This window comes from Prunus mume, linkage group LG1 (assembly GCF_029339155.1).
Source record: "Prunus mume cultivar Tortuosa linkage group LG1, ASM2933915v1, whole genome shotgun sequence".
Lineage (NCBI taxonomy): Eukaryota > Viridiplantae > Streptophyta > Magnoliopsida > Rosales > Rosaceae > Prunus > Prunus mume.
In genome coordinates, this window is record NC_142698.1 from 18,830,400 (window position 1) to 18,847,554 (window position 17,155).

A 17,155-nucleotide genomic window follows, 5' to 3' on the forward strand; every position below is an offset into this window, starting at 1 on the left:
CTTGGGTTTTATGCTCAACTGGATGTTTCCAGTCTAAAATTGAAAACCAAGCACATATTTTATAAACTTACAAAAATCCAATTCATTTTTACTTCAGTAATTTGTTTAAATCATCTAAATATCAGGGAAACATAAACCATGAAACCATGAAATGAAAACATGTAAAGCTCAACAATTTTGGTTCAAAATACAAAATTTAGCCCACGTTCAGTTGCCAAAACCAAACTCAGATTATTGCTAATAACCAAAACACAAGCACTAATCTAATTCAGCAACACTGCATCAATTCTTCATCTGAGCTTCCCCTTCTCAGAGCTCTTCCTAGCTGCCTCCTTAACCTTCTCAATGTAGCCTTCAATGGGAGGCGTCAGAGTTGCCATGAACCGATTTGCTGGGAATTTAGAAAGATCCGGCACCAAGGCTGCTGCCTTCAAATGCTCAGGCAATGCCTCAATCGCCTCCTTCTTCAACCTCAACAGCGTGGACTCCGCCGCCTGCCTTGCCCTGTGCCGCCTCATCAAAACCCTACTGTACTCCTTGGCAAGCCTCCGGCCATCTTCAACAGTGAGGTTATATTTCGGTAACTTCTCCGCATCAACCAAACCCAGCGATATCAAATCCAAGCCGGGCGTTCCAAGAATCGTTGGCTTTTCTGGGATGCCCAATTTCTCCTTGCCTATCTTCAGCATCTCAATCTCTCGCTGCCGCTCTTTGCTAATAAGCCCCAACTTAGCTCGCTGAATCTCGCGTTCTCTCTGTTCTGGCGTTAACCACCTAACAGGGGTGGGGGCATTCAAGCATTGATCGTAGAACTTTTCGACCCGATCTCTGTGAGATTGTCCTTTACCTCCTCCACCTCCACCTTTAGAAGCAGGTTCTGCAGTGCCTTTCTTTACAGTTATCTTTGACCGCTTCAATGGTAGTGCAGTTTTCGTCTTCGATTTACCCTTTGCGGTCCCACTCACAGAGCATCTCTGAAGGAAGTTGTAGCTTGAAGGAGACTCATTCAATGGCCTCAGCGGTTTATTCTTAAAGATGCGTATCATCTTCTGAATCGGAACTGAGCTGATTAGCTGTGTTAGGGTTTCGCAGAGAAGTGACTGCTGACCAGAGAGGGGCTGAGGTCTGAGAAAGAAGATGAAGACGGAATGAGAAATGCTAAAAGGGCGTTCTTGGGCTTGCGGCTTAAAATATGTGTGGGCTCCATTTGGGCTTGGCCTGCTTGGGTGCGCGACCTTCTCTAAGTGGGCCTCACATTTGAGCCCAAAAGTGGAGAAACACTTGTGTTAAACTTGTATATCAGGCCAATCACGACATGTTACATGTGATAACTTGTCCCGTTTCATACTAGTTTTTCTGCCAAAAGTGGGTTTAGCACAAAATTATAACTTGGTAATTAGCAATTAGCATAAGCATGTTATTGAATTTAAAAACATTAAAATCTAATAATGAGCATATCAACCAAGTGGTTTGGTTTGGTTTATAATATTTATATAAATTTATAAATAAACCCAATCCTAGACATGTATTTATAAAAAAACCCAAGCACTATTTAAACATAGAAACACACCCAAAATCAACTCAAAAGTCAACTTTTTGGGTGTGTTTATAAATGGGTTTTGAGTGTGTGTAATGATGGGTTTTGGGTGTGTTTATATGTTTAAATAGTGCTTGGGTTTTTTTATAATTTCAACCCCCATTTTGGGTGTTTTAGTGAAACTCCCTATAATTTATGGGTGTTTGACTTGGGATTTCGTCATCTTGTGAATGTTTTCTTCTGCTCGCAAGCCAACCTTCTTAGACAAATACTGTAGATGTGGTGAAGGATCATGATCATGAGCATGAGTTGCATGTAACTAAACATCATTAAATAATACGGAAGATAGTTTTTAAAACTCAACGCTGCCTTTATTTTGGTTGTATAATTTTCAACCACCCACTCCGAAATGAAGATAATTATGAAGGCGAAATGTTGACTTTGTGGAAGCTCAATGGTTCTCATTTTCTCGTGTCACTCTTCTAGAATAAAATATTATAGTTTGAAGTTTGCACACTTTGTGGAATTTAGACTCAGCAACAATGGGCAAATTTCTTCTTCTAGTAGCAACGTAGCATATTGTTGACTTTGGCACTCTTGGTGGACCCAGAGAGATTAGATTGTACTGAATTTTATAACGTGAACAGCAACGATGGGCAATGTCCACTCCACAATGACAAGCCCTTCACGTTCATTAGTTATGGAACCTTCTTTCAGTGGACAGAATCAGGCCAGCATCAGAAATTCAGAACCTTCTCTCACATTTTAGACTTTATATTAAGCTCCTCCAAATAAGCGTGTTGATTTTCTATTTATTATTTTTTATCTTTGTTTGTGTACTAAGAAAAGAAATCTTCAGCATCTTTCATTTCAAACTACATATATAAACACCCCAACACCATTAGAAACAGCAACCAACATAAAACCTCTCCCTCTCTCTCTCTCTCTCTCTGCAAAGACTCAAACAAAACAAATGGCTTTCTCTAAATACATCGCCTTTTTTGCTGCCCTTCTGGTGGTGCTACCCATGGCTGCTTTGGCCTTCGACTGGGACAACATAGCTCCTTCTATTGCCGGTAGCTACTTCATCCTCTCTCTATCTCTCTATCTCTCTCTCTCTCTCTCTCTCTCTCTCTCTCTCTCTCTACTTATGTAAACATTATTGTCTGGTTTCTGTCTTCTTATACATGCTGTTGTTGTTGCAGATGAGGTGTGCAAACAAGTGGAGTGTGGACGGGGAGCCTGCAAATTTGATGTAGAGGATCCATTAGGCTTCACCTGCGAGTGTGAGGCTGGTTGGAAGCGAACCCGTGACGGAGACGATGACCTTAAGTTTCTCCCCTGTGTGATTCCCAACTGTAAGCTCTCTCTCTTCCTCTCAAATAAAAACTTCCCCAGCGGAGCTGGATCCTGTTTTGCAGGATGCATACAGAAGTTGGGAAAATTATGTGACATACATTTCATCGTTTTCATTTTTCATGTTTTTGCAGGTACACTTGACTACAGCTGCCAGCCAGCTCCACCTCCAGTTCCTGCTAAAGAAATTCCACGCAACTTGTCGGCCTTTGACCGTAATTACCATCAAACCACCTCAATCACCATGTCCATTGATTCTCATTATTACTTGTGATTCTTTTATTAATATATGATTTTTTTCCTTTCTGTGGTTTAATATATATAGCTTGCTACTGGGTTTACTGTGGAGAAGGTAACTGTGTAAAGAACGAAACATATGCACATACACCTATCTGTGAATGCAAATCAGGCTTCTCCAATCTTCTTAATGTCTCAGCATTCCCTTGCTACAATGAATGTAAGAACACACTCACTTGTCCTCTCTCTGGTTGAAATAAATATATAACAAACAAGAAGTTGTAGAAACTAATTGGGGCAATGAATTTTTTTTTCATCTTTCAGGCACACTTCAACCCGACTGTAAAAGCCTTGGAATTACGGTTGCTAAATCAACTTCTACAGACAATAATCAAGGTGAGATTGCTGTCCAGAAAACACCAATATCTATCTGCTCTTTATTTCTTATTATTACTTAGATAATCACAGTTTAAATTCAATCTGAACGAACGGCACTCCTGTATACTAATTAATTAAGAGACGGTACCAGACCTGGATACAACGATCATCGGGGTAGGATGATACCTGTTCAAGAACAATTAGAATAAAGAAATAAAAGTTTCATAGTGTCTTCTTGTATTGGTTTATACTAATCTTATTTCAATATCTAAATGGTTTAGGTAGGTTAAAACCATCATCTTTTTTTCTAAAAAAAATATTAATCTTTGAATTAGTATACTTTGATAACTTTTTTGGTTTTAAGGATTAAGACTTAGTCAAGGCACTAGAGGTTTCAAAAGTTCACATCTCTACGTAATTGACTTAAAAAAGGCACCATATGATTTTAGCTCTCATTCATTGTCTGAATATAGCTTGATGACATAGACTAAAAAGAGCAAAACTTACCTCCCGTTTGGCTATATTCAAGGCAATTGAATTTTACATTTTGCTGATGTCTGAAAGGAAAACGTCATGCGACTAAGACAACATCCCAGTATTTTAAAGAAGCAAAGGCTATTCAATTTGCTATTCAACCATGGCTTGCACACTATATACTAATGGTTTTCTTTTTTCCTCTTGTTTTCCAGCTACCTCGTTTTTGCCAGGAAAGTTGCAGTTGATGACTATGGCTATGGTCTATGTGGGTATGATTCTGTGGAAGTAGGGTGGAAAGTGCTGTCATGAGATTGAGCTTTCTATTTGTTTGTTCTATAGCTTCATCATACATGAATTTGATATACTTCAGATTAATTTCGAGTTGGTGTAACATTCCTTGATTTTTCCATAGTTCATCATTCTGTATAAAGTTAGTTTGTATAACCCGAAACATAGTCAACATCGATGACTGTCATATATGATATATTTCACATTGTGGGAGCGATTTTCACCCCACAAGAATATTCGCCTAAGATTCCTTCGTCTTCTTCGCTTCTCTTTCTTCCTGCAAAACAAATTGAAGTAAAAGTACCACATCCGGGGGTGTTGGCCAAAGGCCCTCCGATGCCTAAGTTAGGTAGGGTGTTTGTAGGAAAACCGGGTGGCCGGAGCCTTGTGTGAGAGAGAGAGAGAATATGGTGGCTAGGGTTTGTGATGGAAAGGAATTATTCTTCCTAATTTGGCGAGGTTGGTGTACTTAGGGATTTGATTTAAATCAAATCCCTAATTAAGGCAAGAATCAAATACATCCAATTTAAATCAAATAACCTCCCAATTAATTTAGGTAACTCCCAATTACGTCAAATAATTCCCAAATTAATTGGCTTAATTATTTGACCTAGGAGGAGATATTTTGCTTCCACACACATTATAAAATATAGAAAGATTGTTACTCTTACATTAATTATATGGATCATCTATCACTAACAGAGCAGGCTTTATTTTTCTCTGTTTTGCCCTTTGAATTCAAGGAAAGTAAGTTAAACACAATAACAAGATTCAGATAACTTCAGGGGAAAGAGTTGCCACTAATCAAACTTCCTCAGACTTTCTACAAGTATCTTATGGCTTTCTACCTACACTGAAATGGTGGTTCCTACAAAAACTAGGTAGAAACAAATTTTTCAACAAGGATTAACAACTCAGAGTTATAAGCAAATCAGTTTTTCATTGAAAAAAAACTTCCATTACAATGGAAAAGCTTTTACAATTTGATCAAACTCACCCTCGCAAAACAACTAAAACTGATGCCATCAACATAAAAAGGAAAAGACAACTAAAAACATGATCAAGTTAAAATTCCACTTAGGGTTGCAACCAAAATCATATTACAGTTACTGTACGAATTAGGCTTGAAGTGCATAACAAAAACATGACTTGGAATCTGTTCATTTGTAACACTAACAGTTTTTTACATTTTCTTCTGATTGGATGATGTTCAGTCCCTTCTGACTATACTTTTTCAACAAGAAACAAGGAAAAAGGAAAAAGGAAAAAGGTAAAAGGTAAAAGGAACCCTACTTTTATCATATAATTCAATGATTCTGATAATTGACAATCATGATTCCGAAACCCTATCTAGGCTATAGATCGAACAGTAAGGCAGGCACACGTGCTCTGAACTCTCACAAGACAGCAGTTTACTCACCATATCATCTAGAACTAGAAGTTTACTAATTGATGATCCAAGATGATTAACTGATTCCAGAGTAATTCAAGCATGAAGTACAGGTGTACCATTGAGATGATAACGTATATATACGTCCTACCTAGAGCATTTTCCTCCAGATATTTGCTAACCTTAACATTCCCTTGCAAATAGACGGCCACATGCATCATATAGGATACAACAGAACCCTCAACTACTAAAGCATAAGTTGTTCAATGATCAATACTTCAGTTCACTCCCCTCACAAATGACCAGAAACAAGAATCCAACAATCCGATAAGGCAATTTTATTTCAAAAAACGTGAGCAAAGGCAATAATCAGGTCTAACAGTGTGACGAAAAATCGAAGAAGCTTAAAGGCAATTCATTTCCAATTATTTCGCATTTCGCATTTCCATCTTTAATATTATTCCTATGCTAATGATCCAAAACAAGATGCTCAACAAACAACAAGAGCATCAAATACAAAACTTTTAACAATTACCCATATCACCAATCTAGGAGTTACACCAAAGAAGCTAGATTTCACCAATAAATATTGAACAAGCAGCAAATAAAGGAACCTCCGTGAATATGAAAAGCAGAGTACAAATGGAGATTCCAATACTCACCATCACCAGAAAAAAAGTGAAAAAGAGAATCACTTGGTCTTAACATCCACTCCATCCTTGCCTGCAATGATGACCGCGGTCGCCATATCCAAGAACAACCCATGTTCCACAACCCCTTCAAATTTCGAAATCTCCTTCCCGGCAGCCGGCCCATCTTTAATGGGACTCTTGAAATACAAATCTACAATGTAATTGAAGTTATCAGTGATATAAGGCTTTCCATCACCATCCAACCTCAACTTTGCTTCAACCCCTTCTTCATTAAACAACTCCTGAAGCCTCACCAAGTTATATTTCCAGCAAAACTGTACAACCTCCACAGGCATTGCCAGTCCACTTCCTCCAAGGCCAGTCACCAACTTGGTCTCATCAGCCACCACAACAAACTTATCTGAAGCAGCCTCCACCATTTTCTCTCTCAGCAAAGCCCCACCACGCCCTTTAACCAAGTCAAGATTTGGGTCGACCTCATCTGCACCATCTATGGCCAAATCGATCTTGGGGTGATCATCGAGAACCGAAAGAGGGATACCCAATTGGCGAGCTTGATCCTCCGTGCGTTTTGAAGTTGGAACTCCAACTATGTTCTGCAATTCACCAGATTTCAAGAGCTCTCCGAGCTTTGAGACCACAAAGGCGGCCGTTGAGCCAGTGCCGAGGCCGAGGACCATGCCGCTCTTGACATATTCGACGGCCTTATCGGCTGCAAGCTTCTTGAGTTCGTCTTGAGTGAGAGCAGGGACAGTGCGAGCTTTGATGGACATGGGCCTGTAAGAAGAAGAGCGCAGGTTAGGGGTTTTGGGGGTGCGCAGGAGAAGGTGGGCGGTGGATGCATTGTGGGGTGAGAGGAGGGATAAGGAGGAAGCCATTTTCGCTTCTGGGTGGGTAGAGAGTGGAGATAGAAGAAGAAAGAATGAGAATTGAAGATGAATAAGAGGTGGATTTTGCTCCCTCTGTTTTTGTATCTTTCTCGGCTTTGCTATCTTGTTGGTTTGGTTTGGAGTTTCTGTGAGCTCTGTTTTTTTTGTTTGTGCAAAGGTTTGTGATTTGGATGCAAAATATGACCTTTTTTGGGTCGGGTTGGGTGGTTGGTAGCTTTGCTATTTGGTTGGTTGAACTTGAGATTGAGATAGGAAGTTTTTGGTGAGGATTACAATTTCTTTTTCCTTTTTCTCAGGGTTAAAAATACTAAGAAATAATATTAGATGATTGGATCATAAGGTAATTAGTCCATCACATAAAGAATATTGTTTATATTTCCTAATAAATAGTTATCTCATCCATATCTTTACAATGAAAATAGATTCAATGGATTTGGGAGTAGTGGTAAACACAGATCAATGATAAAATATTGCAGCTGCAGCAGCAAAATGGGACAAGAGTTTAAATATTAACAATAATTTGCAACTGGTGCAAAAACATAGCAACCCAACTCCATAGAAAAACTCCAGAGAGAGAGAGAGAGAGAGAGAAATAAGAAGAGAAATAGGAAAACTATGTGAGGTAGGTAGGTAGGTAGGTAGTTCTCTGCCAAAAATAATGAAGGATTTATATCTATAATCTGTCATTTGATCTACCAAGTTTACCAAAAACATGTGTTTGAGACTCAAAGAGAAACACACATGTTTGAATACATGTGATTGTGTATATTTATTCATCTTGTTGCAGTGGTTGTTACCATCTGTGATTCAAACCTGCAAACAAACAATTGACATTGAGTGCTGCTACTGACCAGCAGCTTTCAGAATGGTTCATTTCATAAGATTTAACCTGCATATATATGCCAGCCAACAAGTACTGCATCAAGTGTATATGTAGACCAAGCAGTCCCAAATACTTCAAAACAATTTGGTATCAAATTTCCATGGGTGTAAATTAGTCACAGTTCCAATCAAGTACAAAATTTTCATTGCTAAAAACATGTCATGATAATTTCACCTCAACTTTTTTATCTATGTGGGAGGGGGGAAAAGCCTTATCCCTCACATTCCCATCAAAGGTTGATTCTTGAGAAATTTAAATTTAAATTATTACTGATAAGTAAACATCCAATACTTAAGATGAAAATTACTTTTTTTAAAAAAAATATTAAAAAGGGGGAATAAATTGTTATTAATTCGTTGGGACTAATTAAAAAAAAAAATTCCTACAAAAAGAAAGAAAAAAAGGGAAAACCTCGTCGAAATACGACGGCGTTTTCACGCGTCCCCATATTCCTTCCTCCCTTTGAATTCTTCAATTGGACCAATAAACTCCAACAGTCTCTCTTTCTTTTGTTTCCTTCCTCCAAACTCCAAGCCCCCTCTCTCTCAAATCCTCAATTTCATCAACCATGTCTGCAGAATCAGCCAGTGCAATTCAAAGAAACCAAGTAAGTATACCCAGTTCCAATTTTCTTTTTCCTTTGTGGGTTCAGTCACTAAGATAACTTCCGAAAATTGGTGGGAAAAAGATTTGAATCTGGCATCTGGGTTTCTTCCAAGGGTGAAAAATCGGTGTTTGTATCACCAAATTTATTTTCCAGGCCGAAAGAAAAAAGATTTTTATTATCGTCCTTGCAAATTCTGGCCTTGCAGTATGACAGTGCATTCGGAGCTTCTTATTTTCTGATATTGAATTCTTATGGTCAGGTTGATCTTTTAGACTTCATAGATTGGTCTGGAGTTGAATGCCTCAACCAAAGCACTAGTCACTCTGTTGCCAACGCTCTCAAGCAGGTAACTTTTATTCGACTTCTGGTTTTTTATATTTAAAAATATGTATAAAGTATAAATTGCTGTTCTTGGTTTGATTAACATTCTTAATTAAAAAATGTTAATAAAGTTACCCTCATTACTGTGAGAACGCAGAACTTAAGTAATTTTTTCAATTGCCATTGTTACTTAGAGAGTCAGTTAGCCATGTTTTGTTATCGTTTGTTATTCCTGCCATCTGCTCGCCTGCTAATAGAATTTAAGAAAAAAATTTAAAACCTTTTGATTTGTGAAATACGGAGCTTGCGCCTAAGCCATATAGTTGTCTCTTGCATGTTAATTTGAGCAAGATTTTGTTTAACATATTGGAGTTATGACTATGATGTCTGCTCAGTGCTTAAACATGTTTTGGAGGTAATGCAGTTATATTTACTTGCTTTTGTTCATTCGTAATTAGGGTTATAGAGAAGATGATGGTTTGAATCTGGAGAGTGATGCAGATGAGCAGCTTTTGCTTTACATACCTTTTCTTCAAGTCATTAAGCTGCACTCTATTGTCATCAAAGGACCTGAAGAGGAAGGTAGCAATGAATTTTTCTTAATAGATACAGTTCAACCGCATGTGACTATGAATGCTAATATTAAGCTTGTTGGTGCGGTACTTGAATTCATATTGTTACACACTGAAATGCTTTGATCTGAATGCCTAGGCAACTCTCGATGGAATTTTTTTTGAGGTGTTATTTGTTTTCACTACTGATGTTACTTTTCTTTCATTTTTTTGCACTTCCTTTTAATCTTTTATTATAAAATCTTATAACAGTGGAAGCCATCCCAACGTATCATACTTAGGGTTCACAGTAACATGTATTTGAATTCTTGTCTTCATTTAGCTTTGATCCACTCTTTTAAGGTTTGTAGTAGATCAAATAGAGGTTGCAAAAGGATCAAATTTGTTGGCATGCAGAGTAGGAAAAACCCTGGAGCAATAAATCTAAGGATCATGGAACTATGAATATAAATACAGATAAGTTTTTGTAACCATGGGGATTTAAGAAGACTACCAATCTCAAACCAAAATGCACATATCAGAAGAAAACATTTCATGTTTCTTTCTAGCGCTACTGATCCAAGGCCTTGTCTTCATAGTATGTAAGGTCTTTAAATTTGTTTTCATTTACTGAAAAATTAATTCTGATTAGGTGATTGTATTTCAAAACATCAGCCTAAAGAGCCAATACTACTAGAGTGAACATGAAAGTGGATGATATCATGATGTTTTCTTCTTTATCAGAGAATCATTCAACAAATATGAGTTTTACAGGATTGTAAATATGAGTTTTCTTCTTTCCCTGAGAAATATAATTTTTCTGCTGTTGTGGCTCTGATACCACTGTCTGTCATCTTTGTCTTTTCCTTACCTTTTTCTTCCAGCCTCTTTGTTAACTAAAATTTTGTTGTGCATTTTACCCTGCAAACCTTCTACTGTAAATATCCCTGAAATTGATGTTTGATACTGTTCTAACCTTGAGATTGATTTCTAGGTCCTAAGACAGTGAAACTTTTTTCAAACAAGGAGCATATGGGGTTCAGGTATTATTCTTGGGACAATCACAGTTATTGATCATGGATAAAAAAATAAATAATTGATTAACTCATGGATGCATTTCTTGTTGATAATGGCAGCAATGTCAATGACTTCCCAGCAAGCGATACACTTGATTTATCCCCTGAGAATCTAAAGGTTGGGATTCTGTTACGACAACCTCTACTATTTTGCTTGTTGAAGACAATTCAGTAATACACATTTGGAAGGTTTTTGCATTATACTTGATGTCTTTTTACATGTTACAGGGCAAACCAGTTGTCTTAAAGTATGTCAAATTTCAAAATGTTCGCAGGTATCATAAACCTACTTTTGTTGATTTACTACTATATTTCTCTTTATGTATGTAATAGAAAGTCTCACATTATATTTGTATCAGCTTGACGATATTTATTGAGGATAATCAATCTGGCTCCGAACTCACAAAAGTTCAAAAGATTGTTCTGTGTGGAACAACGTAAGTTTCAATTGTTCCTAATTGTTCGTTTCTTTTTACTCGTAAATCGGCTGGTATCTCACATAATTTATCACATGGTCTACATTCTTGGACAATGCATTTGTTGTTTTATACATCTGATATGTGCCCTATTTTCCACTGCGATAACAGTTAAATAATCCAGTATCCACATAATATAACATACCATATGTATCTAATGATGTTTTCCTGTTATGTAGGGTGGAAACTACAGACATGAAGGGCTTGAAGAAGATTGAGGACGGACACTGAAGAGTCAGAGAAGTAGATGAATGAAAAAATTGAATCATCTAATACCCTTGTGATCATTTAGCAAATCTATCTGTGCACATGGTTATGTGGCATATTATTTATATACTTCGGATTATAATCAAGTTTCATTGAAAAAATTTCGCCCTCTATGGGATTCTAAGATGATATGAACATTTAATTGACCCAAAAAAAGGATGAAACATTCTCAATGCTTGTCCAGCTCCATGTTTGGCTTTCTCTCAGTGCTTGGCATTCAAACGTTTGCAATTTTCAGAAGCTATTGCTTATGTCCCCCCATTGGGGTCCCAAGTGGGTTTCTCTTTTGTTGATTAGGATTGGATTCTTACACACTGTATTTCCGAGAAATCTCTTATTCCCTATGATTCTAGCTGCTGTCGAAAATAATTAACAACCAATTGAAAACATAAAGAGCATATATATCATAGGTCGGTAGTGAAGGGCAACAATCTGACAGACCAGACTGGCTAATGTTTCAGAAAGCTCATTAAAGAGTAGACAACTTCATTAGACTTCGAAGAAATGGCGGCACTACAAAGATAGTTGTTTTTTTTTATTCCCATTTGAACTAATGAAACATCTTGGTGAGGGGTAACATAGAAATTAAACAGCCCTGAACAGAGGGGGCATGAAGAAAGCTTCATTATTTCAACAACAATAAAGCACCGCACTCGAAACCAAGTTGATGATATACATTATCATACACCCTTTCTCGGACAAAATCAATCCGTAAGAATTAACTGCTTCCAGAATAGAGGTCAATGCTACCTAATTGCAGCCGTGAGGTTGATTGAACATCTCGAACTGTCAAAAATCTGAACCTGCAACGTAACTCTAATTTAATGGAGAGCCGGAAAACATTGATACATGTTCGAACGCATTTGAGTGTACATATATTTACCTGAAAACATTTGATAGGAAACCCTGACATGAGATCTTAAATGTTTTACGCTGGAAACGACTGTCAAATATTTGAGAAGTTTGTTTATCCAATAGATGCCAGCTTGATTCCCCATCATTGCTTCCTTCAACTACCCTGTAAATTAAATTTATAAATGCTCAACAAGATCAATGCTTCACAGGATTTCTGAATACAAGTATATAAGTACTTCACAATACGTGTGCATGCAGGAAAAAATTCAATAACTACATTCAGGACACTTCCATTATTGTCAATTTGTCATTGAAGAGGATGCCTGAATGAAAAGGAGCCAAAGTCCTTGCTGCATAAGGCCATAAACACATGCCACATGCCACTTAATCGAAGAAAAATGCAGCAGATTGAAAACTAAAAGATCTGTAGTTAATCATACATATCGTACCAATCCATCGGATCCCTTTCTGGTGCATCATTGGCTGACATTATCTCATATGCCACAAGTTCATGCATCAGGTTGTCTGATACTCTATACATGATCCAACAACCTAAAAGCCATAAATACAAATTCACTAAATGAACTTGCTAATAGTAAAGTGTTTAAATCACACTAATGTACAAAAGAGAACCCTTTTCATTACCTCGTGCGCCATTTGGTTCTTCCCACTTCGATGTGCGTAACCCATCAAATGCTGACGTTGCCTGAAATTTTCAGCGGAGATTATGGAGAAATTTTTAAATGAAACAGTAAAAAGATGAACCACATAGACCAAATAAAACTCACAATTCCCAAAGGAATTTCTTCTCCACTTGCAAGGACTGAACCAGAATGTATTCTGTTTAGCTTCAGAAGTGGCAAGCAAAGAGAATCTTCAACAAAGTTATCACAAATGTTAAGATTATTGATTGTATCATCCAAAGCATCCAAAGCAACAGGCAGTGCCAAAGAGGTTTTGACAGCAGTTCCAGCTAAAGAAATGTCAAACCTCCCATCAGCATCTACCTTACCACTCATCGAAAGAGCATTAAGTAACTCAGTGAAAGAGGGCAGCAACTGATGAACAAGAGATTGGCTGACTGAATCGATTGTGGCCCTCCTTGTTTTAAAAGGGGATTTCTTAAGATCCACAAGAATTTGTTTAAGAGTCTTGAGTACTTCAACCGCCCTTGACTTGGGAAATTCTTCCTTAACAAACTGGGAAAGAATCGGAAGAAATGCATTGTGAATTTCAGTCACATGCTTGTCAACACATGCACGAACTGGACAAGAAGAACCACTCAAGGAGCAACTCTCATCAGAACCACATTCTAATCTTGACTTCCGCCATTCCTTGTCCCCACTCCGTCTCCCTGGTAATGAGGTTGAGGCATTGTCTGTAGAATGTAAACTGCTTTCAAGTTCTTGCCTCTCCTTCTCATCACGGTCTTCAAGTACAGAAAGCACTTGAGAGGTAAACCCTCTTCTGCAGTCTTTTGTTACATTAGCAAGCACAACTGACAGTGCAGGCTCTGTAATCATGTTACGTCGAGAAATAACCTGAAAAATAAAAAGAACTCTTCCATCAATGTCTCAACATAAAGTAGTTCTATTTATGAAAATCTAGGCAATTAATTCATGCCAGTACCACTTTTTGTGATTACCTCATGCCACTTCCTCGTATATCGTTTAGTTACATCACAAACACCATCTTTGGCGATGCCAATTACGTAATCTAATTTCTTGTTCCACCTACAGAAAATGCTTGAAGTTATATTTATGGACAAATCAATGTAAAATAATTTATCTCAAATCAAGAAACTGAATCAACAGGGAAATCTAGAAAAATGATTAAACTAGCAAGACCAAAGGTACCCGCTTTCATATAACAGTGGTTTGTCATACACTCCTTCACAAGGATCGAGATGCATCCATCTGAACAACAAAGGTGTCAAAAGAAGATTGAATCCATATTATTGGCTTTCCAGGACTCCTAAGATAAAGAAAAAGCACTAGTCTGTAAATGGAAGTTACCTTCCTAAAGATTGTGAGAAGCACTCTGTCCAAACATGATCCACGAAAGCCAAGATCTGAAAAAGAAAGGAAAAAAGTTAAAAGAAATCTATCAGCAGGCACTGTGGGTCCAAGTAAGCCTCGTCAGTCTAAGGAAAAAAAGGACACAACTGAACCACTTTATCTACTTTCATTCGAAAATGAATAATTAGACAAGATAATCGTTCCAATGTTGGAACTCAACTCAATAGATGTGATAATACAAGACGGATTAAATATATTCATATTGATTTAAACATGTCCATTGGTGAATATTAAGAAAGTCAGATGGCACAGATATTAGAATTGAAAATGACTAACCAGGCGGGATTCATATCCAAAAGCTCGGCAATAAAGCGTAAAGCAATTGGCCCATTCCCCACAACGCCCACTTCTTGTTTCCACAAGCTGCATTTCGGGGAAAAGATAATATAAAACTCAGGGAGACATAAAGTATCAAATAAGCTTCTTAATGAGGCCACCAAGATGCATAAATACCTTTAATGGATCATTGTAGCGTGGGAAACGAGACCCTATAGGGCAAAAATTGCATCTGGGGTTGAAGACCAAAAATATAATATGTAATGTCAGGCTAATTAATTATTTTGAATCTAGAGTTGTATGCATCAGCACATAGATAGAAAACTAAGAAACAGGGTTAGGGAAAGATAATAATAAAAAGGTAACATCCGTGGTTAATTTTTTTTTATTGAAATAGCAGTTTTCTAATGGTTTGTGACATGAGGCTCTCACCTAAAAATGCTACTCACATAAAGTAAGTATAACAGTAAAGAAAAATCCTTTAAATTGAAAACTATAGCTGCAAATGCTGCCATAGCTTTGACAGTTGGAGAGTCCAAGTTCATGGTGGACGAGCCTATTTGACTCCAGCTATGTTCATTCTTAAACCAGATGAACAAAGACTACCAAGTAGATATTACCACAATGAAAGATTAGATATACAGTAGGGAAACCAATAAAGCAAAAAAAAAAAAAAACAAGATAACATAAAATCATAAAGGGGTAAAAATACCATAGACCAGACTAGACTATAGTTACAAAATTTGGGTTGGGAAATGGCCAAACATCAATAGCATACCCATAGATCTCAACTCGAGAAGCTCCATATCGAATTTCTGAAGGAAGTGGATCAGCCATTCCATGAAATATGGTTTCTTTGCCGCAACCATCACAGGGAGGAGCATTAACCCACCTGCAATATTGAAACAGAGCACATTACCCAAATTCAGCTGGTCAGCTATGCATGATGAAAGTGAATAGTAAAAAAAAAGCAAAGCAACAGGAGAACACCTGAAAGATTGTTTGAACCAGAAAAGCAGCTGCAGCAGGAAAGCATGGTCTTGTTCATTTTTTGATGGAGTTGAATTCCCTTCCTAAAACACGTTTATCAGATTTGCTTATCACCAAGACATCTTTGCAGTGGACAATCATTAATATATTGCCGAAAACCAGTTCAGTCCAAAAATGAAAACAATGACATGCGTAAAACATTTATTTTCTGAGAGAGACTAATGCTCTCACCTTCGCCAAACTGACCAATGCTTTCTCCTCGAGCTCTTCTATAGGGACTGTTTTCCGGGCAGCCTCCTGGCGTTGCAGGTCCTCATACTAAAGCAACGACAAGCCAAAACCCATTACAAACATCAGTCTGTGAAAAGGCTTAAACTAATCTTGCACAATTTGTTAGAGGAATTTGAGAAATACAAAACTTAATAGTTTTTCTTCTTTTGTATTAACTAGTACTATTAGTCAAAAGCTAAGCTCTTTGCTTTTCCGTTTCCCTGAAACCAAACAGATGAAGGAATAAGAAAGAACATTACCATGAGAACTTGACTGACATAAGGGCGTAGTCTCTCCTCAAACTTTCCATTATCTTCAGGGGCAGCGTACTGCTGAAACAAAAGCGCCTCCTCCTCTGCCTAATTTTTTTTTTTTTTTTTCAAAAGAGAAAAAAAAAAATTTAATGAAACAAAATTTCCTTGGAAGGTCTCAAATGCAGAAGACTTGTAAAGAAACCTGCAACATTCTGGCCAATTCCTCATCGGATTTCAGCAATTCATCGTTTTCAGCAGTTGATTTTTCTTGTTGCTCCTCATTGATCGAAACCAATCGGAGCTTGTCAGAGATGGCCACGAGGTCGGAATCATCCGAAAGGACACGATTTTCATCGACTCCAATTAACTTTACGCAAAGAAAAACAATCCAATTTAATCAACTTGCGACACACGTAGTTTTACACATAGCAAAACCTATACACATACATTCACACGCAGATATATTTTTAATTATGTACGTGTATATATATATATATATCTATATAGCAAGAGAGATATGTAGAGATTGGTGAACCTTTTGCTCGTCTGGAGGAATGGAGGTGAGAGAGAAGATCTGAATTTTGAAAACCTGCAATGAATGGCACGTTAGGGAGAGAAACTGAGTTTTGGGGAGAGAGAGAGAGAGAGAGAGAGATATACTTCGAGGCCATCGCCAGTGTCATAATCAACGCCGTAAGTGGAGTCATTGTGGTGAACCTGAAAGCTGCGAGCCACCATTTTCTGTGTTCGCGACTCTGATAATGATCTCTGCAACTGCAAAGCCCCAAAAGTAAAGTGGAGGTCTTTCTTTCTCCCACCATTTGTTTTGTTCGGGAACTTTCTTACAAAGAATCAATACTGACGTGTCGTTTGCAGCACGCCATGTATGTTGCCTTTTTCTTTTTTTTTGCAACGGTTGTTTTTCATATAGTTTTTTTTTTAAATAAATAAATAAATTTACTTTTGAATTAAAAAATATGAATTTACCATATTATCCTTATTTAATTAATACACTAGCCTCTGCCAATTGGTTTTCTTTTTTCTT

The 17,155-nt window shown here is 37.4% G+C and overlaps 5 protein-coding genes across 6 annotated transcripts; 2 read left to right on the forward strand and 3 right to left on the reverse strand.

Moving 5' to 3' along the window:
• Positions 1-139: 139 nt before the first annotated feature.
• LOC103318621 (copper ion binding protein) lies at positions 140-1,146 on the reverse strand. Its single transcript, XM_008220024.2, has one exon. It carries the CDS (start codon positions 1,044-1,046, stop codon positions 291-293), a length of 756 nt encoding a protein of 251 aa, XP_008218246.2. The 5' UTR covers positions 1,047-1,146; the 3' UTR covers positions 140-290.
• A 1,293-nt stretch (positions 1,147-2,439) lies between these two features.
• LOC103318622 (uncharacterized) lies at positions 2,440-4,518 on the forward strand. Its single transcript, XM_008220025.2, has 6 exons — positions 2,440-2,613; positions 2,743-2,895; positions 3,028-3,108; positions 3,219-3,350; positions 3,455-3,526; positions 4,198-4,518. The coding sequence occupies exons 1-6, from the start codon at positions 2,511-2,513 to the stop codon at positions 4,272-4,274; spliced, it is 618 nt and encodes a 205-aa protein (XP_008218247.2). The 5' UTR covers positions 2,440-2,510; the 3' UTR covers positions 4,275-4,518.
• A 1,529-nt stretch (positions 4,519-6,047) lies between these two features.
• Positions 6,048-7,396, reverse strand: EMB3119 (Ribose 5-phosphate isomerase, type A protein). Its single transcript, XM_008220026.2, has one exon. It carries the CDS (start codon positions 7,192-7,194, stop codon positions 6,355-6,357), a length of 840 nt encoding a protein of 279 aa, XP_008218248.2. The 5' UTR covers positions 7,195-7,396; the 3' UTR covers positions 6,048-6,354.
• A 1,142-nt stretch (positions 7,397-8,538) lies between these two features.
• LOC103318625 (PITH domain protein (DUF1000)) lies at positions 8,539-11,560 on the forward strand. The gene is made up of 8 exons (XM_008220027.2): positions 8,539-8,696; positions 8,956-9,042; positions 9,476-9,599; positions 10,563-10,611; positions 10,705-10,762; positions 10,873-10,919; positions 11,004-11,081; positions 11,300-11,560. Exons 1-8 carry the CDS (start codon positions 8,658-8,660, stop codon positions 11,349-11,351), a joined length of 534 nt encoding a protein of 177 aa, XP_008218249.1. The 5' UTR covers positions 8,539-8,657; the 3' UTR covers positions 11,352-11,560.
• A 282-nt stretch (positions 11,561-11,842) lies between these two features.
• On the reverse strand, positions 11,843-17,001 carry PNG1 (peptide-N-glycanase 1). Of its 2 annotated transcripts, XM_008220028.3 has the most exons (17): positions 16,771-17,001; positions 16,646-16,699; positions 16,313-16,477; positions 16,117-16,215; positions 15,818-15,904; positions 15,587-15,669; positions 15,375-15,488; positions 14,774-14,828; positions 14,597-14,683; positions 14,258-14,313; positions 14,099-14,158; positions 13,888-13,975; positions 13,031-13,783; positions 12,888-12,948; positions 12,692-12,794; positions 12,271-12,405; positions 11,843-12,190 (listed from the first exon to the last, which is right to left on the reverse strand). In XM_008220028.3, the coding sequence occupies exons 1-17, from the start codon at positions 16,846-16,848 to the stop codon at positions 12,106-12,108; spliced, it is 2,163 nt and encodes a 720-aa protein (XP_008218250.2). In that variant the 5' UTR covers positions 16,849-17,001; the 3' UTR covers positions 11,843-12,105. The 2 variants fall into 2 exon arrangements, 1 of the variants encoding a protein (XP_008218250.2); XR_016123214.1 differs by lacking the exon at positions 12,692-12,794.
• Positions 17,002-17,155: the final 154 nt, after the last annotated feature.